Genomic DNA, 16,571 nt, shown 5'->3' with positions numbered 1-16,571 from the left:
TGCTTTGCCGTATCCTGACAAGTTCCCAGCTGCTGTCCGACTGGACAGAGGCCGGCTTCGACTCTCTGGCTCAGAGCATGCAGCACGATCCAGGGCCTGGAGACAGGACAGTCAGGAGACGGGTTTTCTCCTCGTGCCACCACTAACCCCCCGGGATGACCATAGCCAAGCCACTGCCTCTCCATAAAACGGGGCACCTTCGTGAAGCAACGGGGCCATGTCAGGTTGCTCTGAGTGATGGGCTGGGCTCTTCTGGGGGTCCCCCCCAGCCCCATAGGAGGACACGGAGGCCGGTGCTAGAAGAAAAGCCGTTTATTTCATAAACGGAAGTTGTATCTGTAGGGTTTTTCTTTTCCAGAAAGATAAAGCATAATCTGTGAACAATGACAGCTTCTGCACATATATATATATTTATACTATCTATACGGCCTTCCGCATGACCCCTCTTCATGTCAGAGAAGGCCACAGCTCCAATGGGAAATGAGCAAAAATGCAGTTACAGACAACACGCCCCTCCAGGCCCAACACACACACAGCCAGGCCGAGTCGGGGGGGCCGCGCCCAGCCCCCAGCCAGCTCCAGGGGGCACTTTGGCTCCAGTTTGGACACGTAGTTTGAGAACCGTCCCCACCTCCCCCTGCTGCCGTGTGCACTGCCCTGCCAGGCCGGGCCTGCCCCCATTCTGGAAGTGCAGCGGACGGGAGCAGCCCCGCACTGTGAAATTCTCACGCACCGAGTGTGATCGGGGAGTTCACCCAGGGCCAGAGGCAGCACGTTACTTCCAGAGGCACTGCTGGCACCAGGAGGCAGCGTGTGGGATCCGCGCCCCTGCCCCGGGCTGGGAGATGCTATTTCCCGGCGTGCCAGGCAGGTGTGAACGCTATTACCGGGGAAGGGATGGGGCACTGCACACAGCACATCCCTTCACACACCCGACTGGGTCTGTCCACCCTCCCCAGGGGCCAGGCCTTCAAGATCCACTGGGGCCTGCCGCATGCCTTGAGGGTACGTGCTGGAACAGGAGCACAGGTAACAGGACCTGGGCCCAGGGACAGTGGCCAAGCAAGTTCAACAGAGTCACGGAGCAACCAGCCCTAAAAGGAAACTTCCTTTTATTGGAAACTAGCGACCAGCCCCTGCTGCTGTCGGGGGGCCCCCGGCATGGCTGGGGCAGAGCAGGGAGTGGCGGTGTGTGTCAGAGCTGGCTGGCAGAGGAGAGGTGGTGTCACGTTAGGCTCTACGATGGGCTCAGCAGCACGGGGGCCACCTCTAGTCATAAGCTTCATCCTCGTCATCAAAGAAGAAGGAATCGCGCTCTAGATTCTCTGATTCGTCGTCATAGGAAAAGTTGTCGTCATCAAGGTCTTCATCATACTCCTCCTGCCACTCCGGGACATACTCCTCATCTTCCTCATCCTCCTCCTCTTTGGCGCCCTCGTCTGTGTCAGGGGAGTCGGACGCCCCATCGAACTTCAGCCTGCGCAGAAGCAATGCAGAGAGTGGGCACACGCCAAGCGTTTCCTGCCTGAGGGCAGGTCCGGGATGCAGAACTGAGCTCAGAGACCGGCCTGGCGTCCTTCCCCTCCACCCACACTCATGGGCCATCGGGGGCACTGTCTGGCTCCTGGCCCGAGAAGTGTCGGATGATCGGGGCCCTCTGCATCAGCACAGCACAGGCTGCTCCCGGGACAGCTTGTCTCCTGCCAGGCCTGATGGAGCCACCAATCACAAAGCCGGACACACCAGCTCTGGCGATGGCTAGAGCCCAGGTCTCTGAAAAGAATTCAAACCCCTGCCTGGGAAAGTGGGGAGACCCACTTTCACTGGGCCCACAGATCCACCCGCGTGGCTCCCTGGGCCCCTAGCAATGAGCAGACTGGATCAGACCTGGCTGCCAGTTCCCTGTCTCTGACATAGGGGCCAGCAGCAGATGGACCAGGGAAAAGGGGTGAAAACCTGGCAGTAGGCGGGGTGAAAAATGGCCCCCTGCATCTGGTGATCTCCTGATCCCTACTGGCTAGAGACTGTCCAGTCTTGAGCAGGAGCTTTCCATCCCTTCCAAACCCTGTTACCATCAGCTATGGTAGCTCTCCTCTGGCTAGCCATGGAAAGTGGCCGTTCCCCGGCTGACTCCTGCTACATTCTGGCCTCAGACGGCTGCTGGCAGGAAGTCTGCAGCGTGATCACAGCTGGCAGAGGCTTTTCTTTCACCCGCTGTGAAGGGTTTGAATTTCCCTTGTTCTCACGCTAGGAGACAGGGAGAACCGAAGCGCCTCATCTGCTTTCCCTGTCCCAGTCTTCTACCATCTCCCCTTCGGTCTTGTCTCTAAAGCAAAGAGTCCCGTTCCAGCCTGTCTTCACAGGAGAGCTCTGCAGGCCCCTGGCGGTTCGTGTCGCCCTCCTCTGACCCCCTCTAGCGCTGCGCTGCCTTGGGGGAGATGCGGTGACCAGCACTGCGCGCCGTCTCCAGGGGAGGCCACCGCAGGGATTTCTCTAGTGGCATTACCATCTATTGTGTTATTCGCCTTCCTGTCCCTTACTGGTTGCTTTGCTCACACCTGTGCACTGGCTGCCTGCAGGGATGCCTGGTCCCTCTACCACGGCGACAGTGTAGACCCAGGAAGGTCTGGGAGCCCTGAGCTGGCGTCACAAACACTTCAGCATCCAGTTGGAAGCACCAGCATCCCGCTCCTCCCCTCCCCAGTGTCTCCCGAGAAGGAAACTCACTCTTTGTAAGGTGGGGCTGCATTAGGCACATTTGACAACTTCATCTCCCTCTGGTCGGAGCCTGGCCGGGCCTGGAAGCCGACGCGGAAATCCTGCCAGGATGGAACAGTCAGAACAAGAGACGGAGGCGGGGCACTTCACCCCCTCCCTGCCCCCACTCACACTCCCTGGCACAGCTTAGGGGACAAAGCCTGCCCTTCCCTCCCACCCCACCCACATCCCCCAGCTGAAATGCAGCTGGTACCTGAGTGGAGTGCTGCAGGATCGCGAGGAGCCGCTCCTGGATCCTGCGCACCAGCTCCAGGCCAGTGTTAAAATGCTCGGCTTTGAGCAGCTGAATGGAGGAGGCCAGGTCTTGACACTGCAGCAGAGTCTCCTCTGGAACACAAGAGAGGCTGCGTTACACAACATCCCTACTCAGGGACCCATCACCAGAAGCGAGCGCGGATGCCCCAAGTGAATGGGTCCACCCGCCCCGCGCCCCAGGCCGCAGTCACAGTGCACTCGCTAGGTAGCCTGCTGGCAGCAGCCTTCCTTTTGGCAGGGGCGGAGGGAGTGCTGGAGACTTCCCCTTGCTCTGCCTTGGCTTGCCAGCAGCCAGATTAGACTCCCAAGTTCCAAGGCCAGAAGGAACCACTGTGATGGAGTCTGACCTCCTGACCTCCTCCTCCTCCAGCGCAGGGCACAGCCCTTCCCTGCACAAACTCCTGTTTGAGCTAGAGCAGCTCCCTTAGAAACCCAGCCAACCACGGGTTAAAGATTAACGCTGCTGGAGAATCCAGGACAACCCCCGGTAAACTGTCCCAGTGGTTAATTACCCTCCCTGTTAAAAATCTGTATCCAGTCAGATAAGCTGAGCAGAACCAGGCCAGAGCAGCTCCTGGATGGGACACCTCCAACCCAATAGCAGGACAGAGCTACGGAGTCGGTGAGCACGCTTCCCTCGCTGCGCAGCCGCCCGCCCCAGGCAGCAGCACCATCCCCTCACCCAGAAGGATCTGCAGAGCATTGGTGTGTAGCTCCAGGTTCTCCGTCTGCTGCTCCATGACATCCATCTTCTCGGTGTCCTGGTTGTAGTAGCTGTAGACAGCGGAGTAAGCCAGCACCTGGAGCAGCACAGAGCCGGTTATCAGCGCCCAGGGCCAGCGCGGACGGAACAGCCGGGGGCTCTAAGCTGGAAGTTCATTTCTGACTTCACCTGGCACTAATGGGAACACCCTGACCCGCTGCAGCGCGCTGGGTGGGCTTTGGCGGTCCCAGCTCTGACCCGGGGGTAGCCACCCAACGTCAAAGCGTGGACAGCATGTGAACTGGCACCACAGAGTGAGCAAACAGCAGGCAGGGATGGCACAACCGGCACCAAGCAAGGCACGCGTACAGGCTCGCAGGGATGCCCAAACTAGACGTGAGCATGGTCACGAGATTCACGGATGCGCCGAGTTAAATCAAGGCAGGAACTAGCCAAGGTGAAGGTGTAAGAAAACTCAGCCTAGCAGCAGACAGGAGAGGGCAAGGGGGCTCCATAGGGTTACACAGCATCTCAGCACAAACACGTTCCCACAGGCATTCCCTATCGCCAGCGCCTCTTGCAGGTTCCACAGACGTCCACAGGAGAACCCGATCAGTGGTCCTCCTTAAGCACCACGGCCAGGAGAGCTACATGTATGAGACACGCAGAAGTTGGTTTCTATGGGGGTTGCACATGCTACAGCGATGACAGAGGGACGGAAACTGGGAATAAGAACAGAATGATAGAAGGGCTTGAACGGCACCTGAAGCCTCAGACCCCTTGGTAGCCAAGCCAGATAGAGAGCAACAGCAGCACGAGCCCTCGTATTCACACACAGCTCACATCATCTAAAGCCAGTTCCCTAATGGCGGACGTGCTCTCCTCTCTGATGGGAGGTGGCTGCATGTGCCATTGAGACAGCGAGCGGCAGAGCCTGAAAACTCTGGACCTGTCTAGCTAAGAACAGCAGGATCTCTGTAGAACTCCTCCGCCCCCGGAGGACGCTGGATCAAAGCGGTAGCTCTTGCAGGGCGTTTATGGTTTACTAGGAGTGATGGAAAGTGTCCCTATCAGGCAGCCAGGTTTCCAATCCACTCTCTCCAGCATTACACTGCCTGGGCATTTCCCAGGTCCAGGGAGCACTGCCCAGATGCCGACTCTGTTCAGCCAGTCTCAGGGGTACATTCCTTTCCCCGTGGTTCACCGATCAATTAAACGACTATCAAAAATAAAGTCATAGATTGAGAGGAGCCCAGAGGAGGCTGCTTTCCGACCACTGCCCAGGAGATGGGGCCAGAAGGAGCCACTCTCGGATTGCTATGCACAGATAACAACTGACAGCGTCAAGCAGGGTTCATTATACTCAAGGGTGCTGTTCAGGCCCTGAGAGAAGAACTGAAGACAGGCACAGTAGCAGGGAGAGGAAGAACAGAACCGTTCATGGCAGATACACTCTGCTGTCATTTACATGTAACAGACAAAACAAGACAAGTTTGGACAATGTGATGCTACCCAAGGGCTCGGGTGCCAAGCAAAACCCCCGGGTAAATTGCCTTCTCTATCTGGAAAGCACGAACACAGGCACGTTAGCCAGTTTAGACCTGTGGGAAACAGCTAACACAGCTAACCAACCATTGAAATATTTCTGAAAAACCATGCAGAACGTGAGTGGCGTCAGGCGAGTGCAGAAAACAAAGGAGGTACCGACTTTTAGAGCAGGATCGGAAGTAAACAGAAGAGGAGCACAGAAGAGTTGTCACAGGGCTCGTTACCTTTCCTGAGAGCTCAGAGCGGAGATGCACAAAGGTGTTGTTTACTTCTGGGGGAATTCTGCGCTACTGTGCGTGCGCATAATTAATGAGCCCTGCATATTTTTTAATTTTTGCACAGAAAGAAGCATCTGCCAAAACATTGCTGCAGTTCTGCCTTTTGCCCACCAGAGGGTGCTGTGGCGATTGAACAAAGCAGCAGCTCCCCACCAGCAAGGGAAGAGAAAGAGCCCGCCTTCTTCACAGTGGGCCAGGTTAGGAGACAGGGTCTATGGGGAGACAATGTGGGGTACTGGGGGGCGAGGAGGTCAGACAGGGGCTCATAAGGGCTAGTGGGGGAGGACAGACTGGGGCAGGCACTGAATGGGAGTGGAGGTGCAGGGCCACATGGTAATGGGGGAGAGATGCAGAGCTACACAGAGACAGGGTGGCTGGGTGGGAGCACAGAGACACATGAGAGGGTGCATGGCTACATGAGGAGGGGGAGTGGGTGTCTGAGTGGGATGGAGGGACACATGGGGGTGGAGGGACACATGGGGACAGGAACAGATGTGCCTGACTGAACGGGAGAGGCTAGGGTTCAGCCAGGGTCTGCATGAGAGAAGCTCCCTAACGATCTCTCCTCGCCCTCCAAAAAAACCTGGTTCCATACTTTTCCCACCCTTACCCAACAACCCTCCAAGTTCACACCCAGGGAAGTTCCATCATTTGGGAAATCTCGAAGTGGACAGGGTAAAGCCCTGGTGAAGGCTATTAGGTGCACCCCTGCACTGACACTGGGCATGGACTAGGTAATTTAATAGGCTTTTCCCCTCTCCAGTGTCTATGGCTCAACGACAGGTCAGCCTGCTCTAGTAGTTAAGGCACCAATCAGGACTCGGGAGACCTGAGTTCTAGTCCCAGCCCTGCTGCATGACCCTGGACCAAAGACTCCCCTCTCTGTGCCTCCATTCCCCCTCCAAGCCTGTGTCCATCTTAGCTATTTGGCCTGCAAGCTCTCTGGGGCAGGGACCATCTCTTAGTGCCCAGCACCATGGGGTCACTGATCACTGCTGTAATATCTCAAAATAAACCCAATTGGTCTCCCGCTCCTCACGCATTTACCTTCCGGGCCTGTTCCAGGACTTTGCAGGCATCCACAACAAAGGTCAAGGTTCGAATCTGTGGCACCTCGCTGATGGCAGAAACTCTGTTTCTTAGGTTCATAGCAAATTCCTAAAACCACCAAGAGCAAAGTCATCTCCCCGCTTCACCCTCCACTGGCTTCCAGATCACTGCCCCAGCCAGAAGGGCTCAGCCTCCCCTCCTCCCCAGCTCTTCTTTACGAAGGACAGAGCTCCCAGGTTCAGGGAGGTTTCTGCCTCGTCCCTCTGTTACGATCACACCACCAGGCCAGCTATTCTGTTCGGTGAGCTGGGCTGAGCGATCCTGAGTCTGCTCAATGCAAAAAGCTTGTGACCGATTGTGCCTTGCTGAGACCGAGGTGCCTCCAGCGACACCACCCGTCTCCATCTCACCTGCCATGATGGAATCTGCACCTAGAATTGCTGGGGAATGCCTGGCCGACCACCTGTGAAAACTGACTCCCGCCCCTCACAGCTGGTAAAGTCTAATGAAGAGTTAATGCCAAATGAGCTTATACATTGCTCCATGGCAGGCAGCTACCAGCCAGGCCGATTCTGTCCTTTTTCTTGGCAAGGTCTTTGGGGAGCAGTGGCAGCTTCTATCCCCTACCAGTGGCCTGCACAGAAGTCTACACATCCTTATTGGACCTGACTTGTTCTCTGCCACCCCACCAGCCTCATCCCCACGCTCACACGCTCCCAAGCAGAGTCGGCAGAGAGGAGCAAACTGTGAGAGAATTTTATCACACGCCACGGGGGAGGGGGACATGCTCAACTCCACCACACAGATCTGCAGCCCAGTCCTCAACTCCAGCCACACTGGAGTCTGAATCGCCTGCCGTGGGCACCTGGGGTTGGGAAGCAGGGCCTGTGCCCGGAGTGTGGGAGGAGGAGCCCTTACCCTTGCTTGATGATGGAAAGTGCACCTCTCATTGTAGTCCTGGAAACGCTTCTCCTGCCGAGCGGCTTTGCTCACCTGCAGGGAAAGGCAGCAGTTACCCGGAGTGGCAGATCGCTCCCTGGGGAGGGTCAACACAAGACCCACAACCACCAAATGCCACAGGCCTAGCACGAGAGGCGATCCCCAGAGTCCCGAAGTTTGTCCTCACCTCAAGGCGTATCCAAACCGCTTGCACGCAGCAAACACTCACCATGGCAGAACAATTGTAATAATCCTTGTGCGTTGGCTTCCAGGGCTTGAGACAACGCCAGCAAAATCCATGGTTGCATTTGGCACAGGTCATGCTGCACAGGAAGAAGAGAGAAGGGGAGCTGGAGTTGGCCTGATGTAAGGTGCAGTAGCAAACAGTCCCAATCCCTGCAGACACCCGCCCGGTCCCTGGGCATTGGAATGTGGCTGCGGTGCTGGCGTACAGGGGCGGCTGAGTCTCACGTGCTCAGCTCTGCACGCTTCCCTCACACACAAACCACTATTTTTATTCTATCACAGTTGCTCAGAGGCCCCAGTCAAGATCAGGGAACCCAGGGTGCTGTACAAAAAGAGAGAGACTGTCCCAAAGAGTTTACAGTTTAGACTGAAGCAAAAGAGTGTAATGAATAAGCACGTGCAGTGGAGGGGAAGGAGGACAAGGAATTGGAAGATTTCTTAACAATAATCTCCTGTCTGCTACCAGCGTCTCTCACAACTCCACGACACTTAGGCTGCTCCTCTCTGTGCTGCTGTTCACAGAGGCTGTCCAAAGTTGCAGCGTCACAAGCACTGGCCACCCCACTGCTCTTGCTTCCTGCCAGATGAGTCATTCCAAAGCTGTACAGCACTCGTAGAAAGAGATCCGCAACTTCCATGGGAGCACAGCAGCTCTGGAGAACCGGCATACGGCCTGCAACGTAACGATCCAGCACAAAGAAAATAACAGACCCTTCGGCATAACGCCCTGCAGGGTGGGTAGAACTGTGAGAGATGCTGCCAGCAGAAAAGGATGTTATCAGTTAAAAAAAATCTCTCTCTCTCTCTCTCCCATTCTGCAGCCCAGCGTCTCCCACAATTCTGAGACGTCAGGAAAGTAGCAAGCAGTGAACAGAGGTTGGGAGGGGAAGGTAAAGAAACCCAGCAATGAGACAGAAGAGGGAAAAAAAGGGGACCACCCTTTTTTGTAAGAATTGCTCAAAGGTCAACATCATTTTTGGGCCACCGCCTGCAGCACCTGCCTGCTGAAGGAAGCCTCTGCTGAGGACAGAAAGTCCACCTTCTTGTGACTGATGAAGGTGCTGGCTGGCAATCAGATGGCTGCTCCGCAGATGTTCCATGTGGAATATCTTCTTCGTTCCATCCACGAGGCAGCTAGAGCTCTCATGGAGTGCGCTGATACCCTCCAGAGCCGGGTTTCTGATGCCTTGTAGGCCTCAACGATACAGAGCCGAAGCCACCTAGCGATGGACGAATTGGAAACTGAGTCCTTGGCATTTAGGCTGGAAGGACACAAACAGGGCACCTGACCTCGTTGTGGACTCCATGCGCTTGATGTAGATTTCCACCACTTTCCTGAGCTCTGGGATGTGCCACTCCTTTACCAGATCTTGCGGCTTCAGCCAGAACAAAGGATGGACGGCTTCTTGGGAACTACGGAAGGGAGAATTTACTTCATGAAGAAAGGACTCTAGTTCTCAGCATCACTCTGTTTCCTGTACAGACAATAATGCCAGTTCTGATACCCATCTAGCAGATGCGACAGCAACAAGAAAACAGATTTTTATGTATACTGAAGTCAGGGGCTTGAAGGGATGATTTGTTAGAGCCTTCAAAACCTGTGGCAGATCCCATTTTGGGAAGACTGGCCTCACTGCTCTGAGGAACCTGGAGGTCTGGGGGTTCTCTGCCAAGGATCCTGCAGACCCCATAAAAAAGATGCTCCTGAAAGCAGAAACTTGGTGAGCTGTGGTGCTGGACTGAAGGCCCTTGTCTAGGCCTTCCTGGAGAATGTCCAAAATGGCTGAAATCCCCCGTTTCTTGGGGTCCGCCCCATGCTCTTGGCACCAGCCACTGAACCTGGACCAGATAGAGGCGTATGAGGCTCTCTTGGGTGCTAGCAAAGTCTGGATGACTCTGGCAGATTGATGGAGCATTGTTCAGGCTCTCTTTTCAATAACCAAGATGTCAGCTGAAGCCAGGCTGAATCCAGAGGAAGGAATGGGCCTTGGGAGACAATATCTGAGTGTGGAGGCAACAGCTTTGCCCACTTAGTCATAGTGGGTCTAGGAATTGATGAGGGTTGTTCTGGGTATTGTTCGGAGCCCAGACCTTTCAGCACCCTGAGGCAGCTGAGGGCTGCATGCACTCAAGTAATGTTGGGTGTTGAACGTTCAATGCCACTAAAGAGTGTGCAGCCCAACGGGCACTGCAGACTCAAGGGACCAGGGCACCATTCCTGTAAGTGGGAACACACAGACTCTCAAAGAATAGCTTTGCCCCCTGACCTGTGATGGAGCCAGAGCATGGACTACTAGAAGACACCCAATCTTGATGGCACAATGCCAAGTGATGGAGAATCCAGCCTTTAGTCCCAAGGGTTAACTACCCGCAAAAAAGGATGCTTTATCTCCCATCTGAATATTTTGCTTTGAGCTTCAACGTCCAGCCACTGGATCTTGTGCTGCCTCCTGCTGAATTAAAGAGCCCTCTAGCATCAGAAATCATCTCTGCAGGCAGGTACTTCTAGGCTCTCTCTCTTGTCCACTAAACCCCTACACACAGACTGAGTTGCTTTCGTCTCTCACTGGGAGACAGGTTTTCCAGGCCTCAAATAGCTTTGGCAGCTCTTTGGACAATCTCCTTTTAAAGTGTGGGCACCAGATATGGACAATGCATAGCTTCCAGGAATGGTCTCAGAAGCACCCTAGTCACATGTGATGCCACCTCCCTACTCCTCCTCCATGTTCCCATTTATACATGTAAGGACCCACAGACTTTTTGATACAACATCACACTAGGGGCATGTGTACGGTTGATTTCCTCCATGACCCTCAAGTCCTTTCCAGAAGACAGTCCCCCAATGCTGTATGGAGATCTACATTAATTCAGGGCCCTATGTCTAGGAACAAAGAAACCATAGGGGGTCTATTATGGACTTCTTGAAAATCAGTCTTGAAATCTGGGGTTTTCCTTATTTGTCCCTAAAGCAAAACCACGAAAACGACCTCAAAGAGGCTCGAGAGGGCGGGTGAGTCAGAATTAAGAAACTCGTACAGACATGCCTACGCCACACACTAGTTCTAGTTCTATCGCTGTGCTAACATAGTTTACGCTGAAGCTAGCTCCTAATTAAGGCGCAAACATAAGAAGTGTCCAACGAGTAGGAAGTTGAGAAACCAGAGGAAGTTTCAGTTTGCAGGTCTGGTGTGGGAAGGAACCAAGGGAGGCAGGAACATAGTTTACCATGGAGCGCTCCACAGCTCCAGGCAAAGGCCACATGCCCCCAAAGGTCAGAGGGCTCCGCGCTTGGGGCAGTACACAGAGCAGGGATCTGCACTGATAGCACTGGAAGGAGAACACCTGTCGCCCCTGTGCCTAGCAGTGCTGACAATTTCCGTGCTCTGAGGGTCGGTTTCCCATTTGGAGCAGAAATCGGTGAGGTGGAGTCGGGCGTTTTCTTCGTGTAATTTGTGATGAACACAGAGCTTTGGACAGGGTGGTCAAAAATGGCATAAGCAACTCTATCCTGCAGATCTTCAAAGCACTGCCCTAGCCACAGAGGCAGCTCTCTGAGCCTGTGTGGCTCACAAGTCTCACTGCTTCACTGTCTCCTCGTCCTCCCTCAGCACTCTGCCTTGCAAACCCCTCGCCCAAGGCTGCTCGCTCGAGATCGCATGGCCTGGACAGGTGATCCTCAGCACTTCAGCTGTCAAACAGGGCGCTGAACCCCTCAACATCCTTCACGGGCGCAGTTACTGCATGGCACCTTGCGCTCTTCCCATGGAAATTTCATCCTCTCTGCTCAGACATCAATGACCCCCTCTATTGTATAAGCCACTTGCACCTAGTGCCGTAACACTGCTCTCCTGACCATTCGCAAGCACAGAATGTGGGTGATCTGGCTCAAGTCACTTGAACAGAACTGTGGCAGAGCTGAGCATCTCCTGCGCCCCAGCATGCAGACCAGGCCATGTTCCAGCTGTAGTGGTGAGGTGGGCAATGTCCACTGAAAAACAGACCAAGACCTACCCACTTATATCACATACAGCACTGCAGAGCCATCGGGGGGGTTCATTCTGGCCATCGAGGACCTGGGATCAGCAAAGGGCTCCGCAAATCCCATGAACCAGAGCAGCTCAGCAGTCCAATGGGGTAACAAGACAACAGCACGGATGCTCATCTCCTTGAAGCCAAGCCAGGACCAGCAAAAACAGAAACTCAAGAAATTCATGGAGGCCAGGCCCATCAATGGCTATCAGCCAGGAGGTGCAGGGATGGTGTCCCTAGCCTCTGTTTGCTAGAAGCTGGGAATGGACAACAGGGGACTGATTGCTTGATGATTCCCTGTTCTGTTCATTCCCTCTGGGGCACCTGGCATTGGCCACTGTCGGCAGACAGGATACGGGGCTAGATGGACCTTTGGTCTGACCCAGTATGGCCGTTCTTATGTTCTTAAGTGCCCCAGAAACCTGCCTGGATCCCTCCCATCTCCTCCTAGCCCAGCCCCCAATGAGGAAAGATACTCACTGTAGACAGCCCTCGTTTTTCTCTATCTGAGCCTGGCAGCTTGGGCAGCGCTTAGAGATGAGTTTGGCCAGGTGTTTGCTCTGGGCTTCCACCGTCATCCCTTCATAGTACCCGCCGTCATCCATCCACTGGGACATGTGGCTGCAGCTGGCTGGGTAATGAGCCTGCAAGGGACAGAGCATGAGAGTCACAGGGGAGCGGGAAGGCAGTAGCGAGCTGGCGTGAAGACAGGCCCGCAGCCGAGCACACCTCAGCCATACCTCTGGGAAATTGCAGTTGAAGCAGGATATCCAGCAGCACTTGGAGCAGGCCTCTCCGCAGCCGAGTCCCTCCTTACAAAGGACCTGATCGCAGCCCTGGGGGTTAGTGCACCAGGTCAGGTTGGAGCAGCACTCCACGTAGCCTCGCAGGAGAGCCTTCTCGTACTGCAGAGAGAGAGAAACCAGGGCAGAGGGGCATAAGGAGGAAGGATGATCATGTGGTTAAGGCACCGGACTGGGACTCGAGCTGTGGGTTCAATTCCCACCTCTGCCACCAACTCACTGCATGACCGTGGGCACGTCACTTCCCTCCTCTGCGGCTCAGCCCCCAGCCATAAAATAGGGACAATGATGCTTCCTTTCTCCCACCCTGCATCTGTCGTGTCTTTTAGATTGTCGTAAGCTCGCCGGGACATCCCTGCCTCGTACTAGGCCCAGCACAAAGGGGCCCAATTTTGGCTGACATGACCATCACACAAATAGAAAGCAACACGCTCCCTGGCAAAGGCCCTAGGACTGCTGTCAGGGCAGCCATGGAGCACACGGCAGTTCTGGTCTCAATCTGCCTCGATAGGTAGGTGCAAAATACTCACCAGGGTGCAGACTAGGTTCACAAGTGTGGGAAACAATATAGCCCCAAGGGATCTTGAAACATGCACACACTTACTGCAAATACAGGAAGAGGATAAAGCGGTTGTAGAGACACTGCCTGAGAGTCAGGTGTAGAGGAAAGAGCACTGGGGCCGACTGGAGGATGGAGCATAACAAAGGCTTTGGCGTAATTCAACAAGGAGGTCAAAGCAGCAGCAGATCCCCAAAGAGCTGGCTGGCTCAGGAGAAAGGGCCACAGGTTTCCTCTCTAGGGCAGCCCTGCGCAGAAGGAACTGGCTATGGCCGGCAGTGCCCAGCTGATGCAGCCTGGCCATCTGAGCAGAGGAGCCATGGGTTGAATGAGCCACTCTCACGACTAGGAAGAGGCAGACTGGTAAAGAGCAGAGCGTGGGAAAACCTGCCATGTCACCGGCCACGCGGGACAGCCTCTGAGACCAGAAGACTTGAGTCCCTAGAGCTTTCAAGCCAGCACCTCTCCCCAGCACCAAACACGCCGAAGTTTGTAACGATGCCGCCCTGGAGAGAAGCCCTCTGTCTTGAGAACAGGGGTGGTCCTGTCAAATTCTCGCAGGGAAAGAAAAAACGGCATTGGCAAGCTGGAGAGGGGAATGGGCGACGGCAGAGAGGACAGTTGCAGGGATGCAGAGAGAAACAGGACAGATGAAACAGACATTCAGCAGCAGCCACTCTTTACCCATCAGCGCCATAGGCTACGGACAGGACAGGCCCATCTGACCAGGGGGGTTGGCTCAGTGCCCAAGCAGAAGGAAGCAGACAGGAATCTGGATACAAAGGTAGAAAGCAAGTGGCACTTATTGCTGGATACTGTTCTACTTCTGCAAACAAGGAGAGACCCCCTGGTGCGTCAGGGCGGAATGGCTTCTGTTTGACACGCCTAGAGCGAACAAAGTTCCTGCAGGAATGTTATTTCCCTTACAGGAACGGTGGCTCTTTCAGATGAACAGAGTACTTCGGCCAGCAGCGTTCGCTGGGGCCATGCCTGCACCCAAGGACCTCGCATCCCCCCAACCCAAGGGCATAAAGAGGTAAGCTGGCCCTTGGTTCCTTCACCAATACAGAATCCTAGAGGGGTACAACTCAGTTCAGGGGAGTGTCTATTTCCTGCGTTAGTCTCTTGAAAGAGCACTGGTAGAAAAAGGTGGTGACTCCGCTGGTACTGGTTGAATGTCAAGGGATCTAGAGGCCCTTGGAACAGATCGGTACCAAGCAAAGGGGAGTCAGGCATCTGTTGCCACAAGGTCTCGTGAAAATCTAAACTCCTGCAGTACCCAAGTGCTTGGTACCAAGACAGCAGCCTGGGCAGATGTTACTGCCAGTGCCGTAAGCTCTATGAGCTCCAAGGAGTGTCTGCTAGATGACAGTCTGGTCTACGATGGTACCGACAGCTTGGCTGAGTCTACTGGTACCAACTTAGAGTAGTCTTCTCCTTGTCACCTCAAACCCCGATGGTACTGACCATTTCCCAGAGCTGGGACCCTTATATTCTTTGGGTTTAATGGTGCTCACAGTACCTGAGAAAACTGCAGCCTCGTGGGTGCAGAGTCAGGAACCACTGGTCTTGATCTGTGGATCAGGGTTTCTTTGGGATAGATTCCCTACCAGAGAACTCAAGCTCTGTTTCTTGGTGTCTCTTTGAGAGGATTCTTGAGTTCCTCTTAGAAGCTCCAGAGGAGTGCTGTGCTGATGTGGGTGACTTGCTCGGAGACTGGTGCACGGGTCAGAAGCCATTCGGAGGTGCAATTTAATTTCCTGGTTCTTTCTGTCTCTCAATTTCACAACCAGGCAAAAATTACATTTTGGGGAGGGACGTGTGACTCCCCACGGCAACAATCCCATCTGAGTGGCCCTGTGCCACAGGTGCCCACCCCCAGAATGCCCAATAGGCCAGGATCCAGTGATCTGTGCTCTCAGTGATCCCATCCATCTCCATCCTCTGTCCTCTCTACCCCAGACACTCTCCATTCCCCCATTCCCATTATCACCAATTAGCCATTTATTCCACCATTCTTTTTTATCTCATTTTGTTTTATTGTTATACTCTAGTACCTCCCAGGTTTCACTTCCACAACAACCTCAGAGTTGACTGTGCGTTTGCGTGAGAGAACTTTCTTTTTTTTTTAAACCTGCTGCTGTTTATTTTCATTTTTCCCTTTAAGTTTATTTAATTTAAATTTATAAATAACTTTTCCTTCCTTTCTTTCTTTACATCCTCTGATTTTATATACCTCTATCTATCCCCCCTTAGTCTTCTCTTTTCAAGCTTTCACTCTCCTCTCTTTTACTTTTTCCTCTTCTTTCCCCCTCTTTAAACCTAAGCTTTTTTTCTGCCCTTTTCTATTTCTTTTTTTTTCTTTCTTTTCTTTTTTGAGAAGATTCTTCTTTACACAGAGACCAGTAACTGGGTTGAGGGTTATCATATATTTATATATGGGCATATAATATATCTTCAATATTATCTATTATCCCCTTTTAAATGATTCCTAACATTTTTTTTTTTTTTTTTTTTGCTGCTGCACCTTTCTTGTGCATGGAAGATCTATCCACGATCTCGCCAAGATCTTTTTTTTACTTGTTAGATGTTGTTTTGTATGTAGCCCATGTTGTTGTTATTGTTAGTTTATTTTTTTTTCCAATTTTTTTTACTTTATTTTTCCATTCATTTTATTTCATTTGCCATTTTATTGCCCTTTTGTTTAGTTTTCTTTTTTTTTTTCTCTTTCTTTCTCTTCTCTTCTCTATCTTCTCTTGATAATATCATCTGCTAGTATTAATACCCATCTACCTTCCTCTCCTCTTTTACTTTGAAATTGAATAATTTGAATAGGATGAATAGGTTGAATTGGGGACTGACTAGACTACCATGACATCCCCTTCTCCATATTTACATTTACCATTTACCCTGTTCCCCTCCCCTTAACCAGTTCTCAATCCAATGAAGGACCTTCCCCTCCCCCATGACAACAATTAATTAAGAGCCTTTTGCCTTTTTGAGGTGACTTCAAGGCTTTCTGGAGGGAATATGTCACACACTATGTCCACGGATCCCCCTTGTCCACATGTTTGTTGGCCCTTCAAAAATTATCTATAAGAAGTAATTTTCGATTTCCCTTTACAGAAACCCATGTGACTTTTGCTCAAGAGTTTATGTTTTTCTATGTATTTTATTTTTTACTATTGTTTCAACTTTTTAAACTAATACTTACAACTTACCGTTAGACTTACAGGTCTGTACCTACCCGGATCTCCAAATATTGGTTTTACATTAGCTAACTATTAGTCATTGGGTGACAGTCGATTTAGTTTAAAGATTACAGCACAAATTAATTAGTAGTAGTTAACCTTAGTTAATAGTTCTTCTTTCTTCTTTAGTTC

General features: G+C 52.8%; 1 protein-coding gene across 2 annotated transcripts in view; it reads right to left on the bottom strand.

Annotated features, from left to right (window-relative positions):
- Positions 1-320: 320 nt before the first annotated feature.
- LOC120400638 (cullin-9-like) overlaps positions 321-16,571 on the bottom strand; it is a 62,186-nt gene continuing 45,935 nt past the window's right edge. Inside the window, exons 33-41 of one of the 2 annotated variants that reach the window (XM_039529479.1) lie at positions 12,567-12,731; positions 12,307-12,470; positions 7,781-7,874; positions 7,531-7,605; positions 6,610-6,720; positions 3,716-3,833; positions 2,972-3,105; positions 2,728-2,819; positions 321-1,477 (exon numbers count right to left, since the gene is read on the bottom strand). In XM_039529479.1, coding sequence (XP_039385413.1) covers positions 1,270-1,477; positions 2,728-2,819; positions 2,972-3,105; positions 3,716-3,833; positions 6,610-6,720; positions 7,531-7,605; positions 7,781-7,874; positions 12,307-12,470; positions 12,567-12,731 — 1,161 coding nt within the window. In that variant the 3' untranslated portion in view covers positions 321-1,269. The remainder of the gene's footprint in view (positions 1,478-2,727; positions 2,820-2,971; positions 3,106-3,715; positions 3,834-6,609; positions 6,721-7,530; positions 7,606-7,780; positions 7,875-12,306; positions 12,471-12,566; positions 12,732-16,571) is intronic. The other variant, XM_039529478.1, reaches the window with a different exon arrangement.

This window comes from Mauremys reevesii, linkage group 3 (assembly GCF_016161935.1).
Source record: "Mauremys reevesii isolate NIE-2019 linkage group 3, ASM1616193v1, whole genome shotgun sequence".
NCBI lineage: Eukaryota > Metazoa > Chordata > Testudines > Geoemydidae > Mauremys > Mauremys reevesii.
This window is presented reverse-complemented; position numbering and strand designations above follow the sequence as displayed.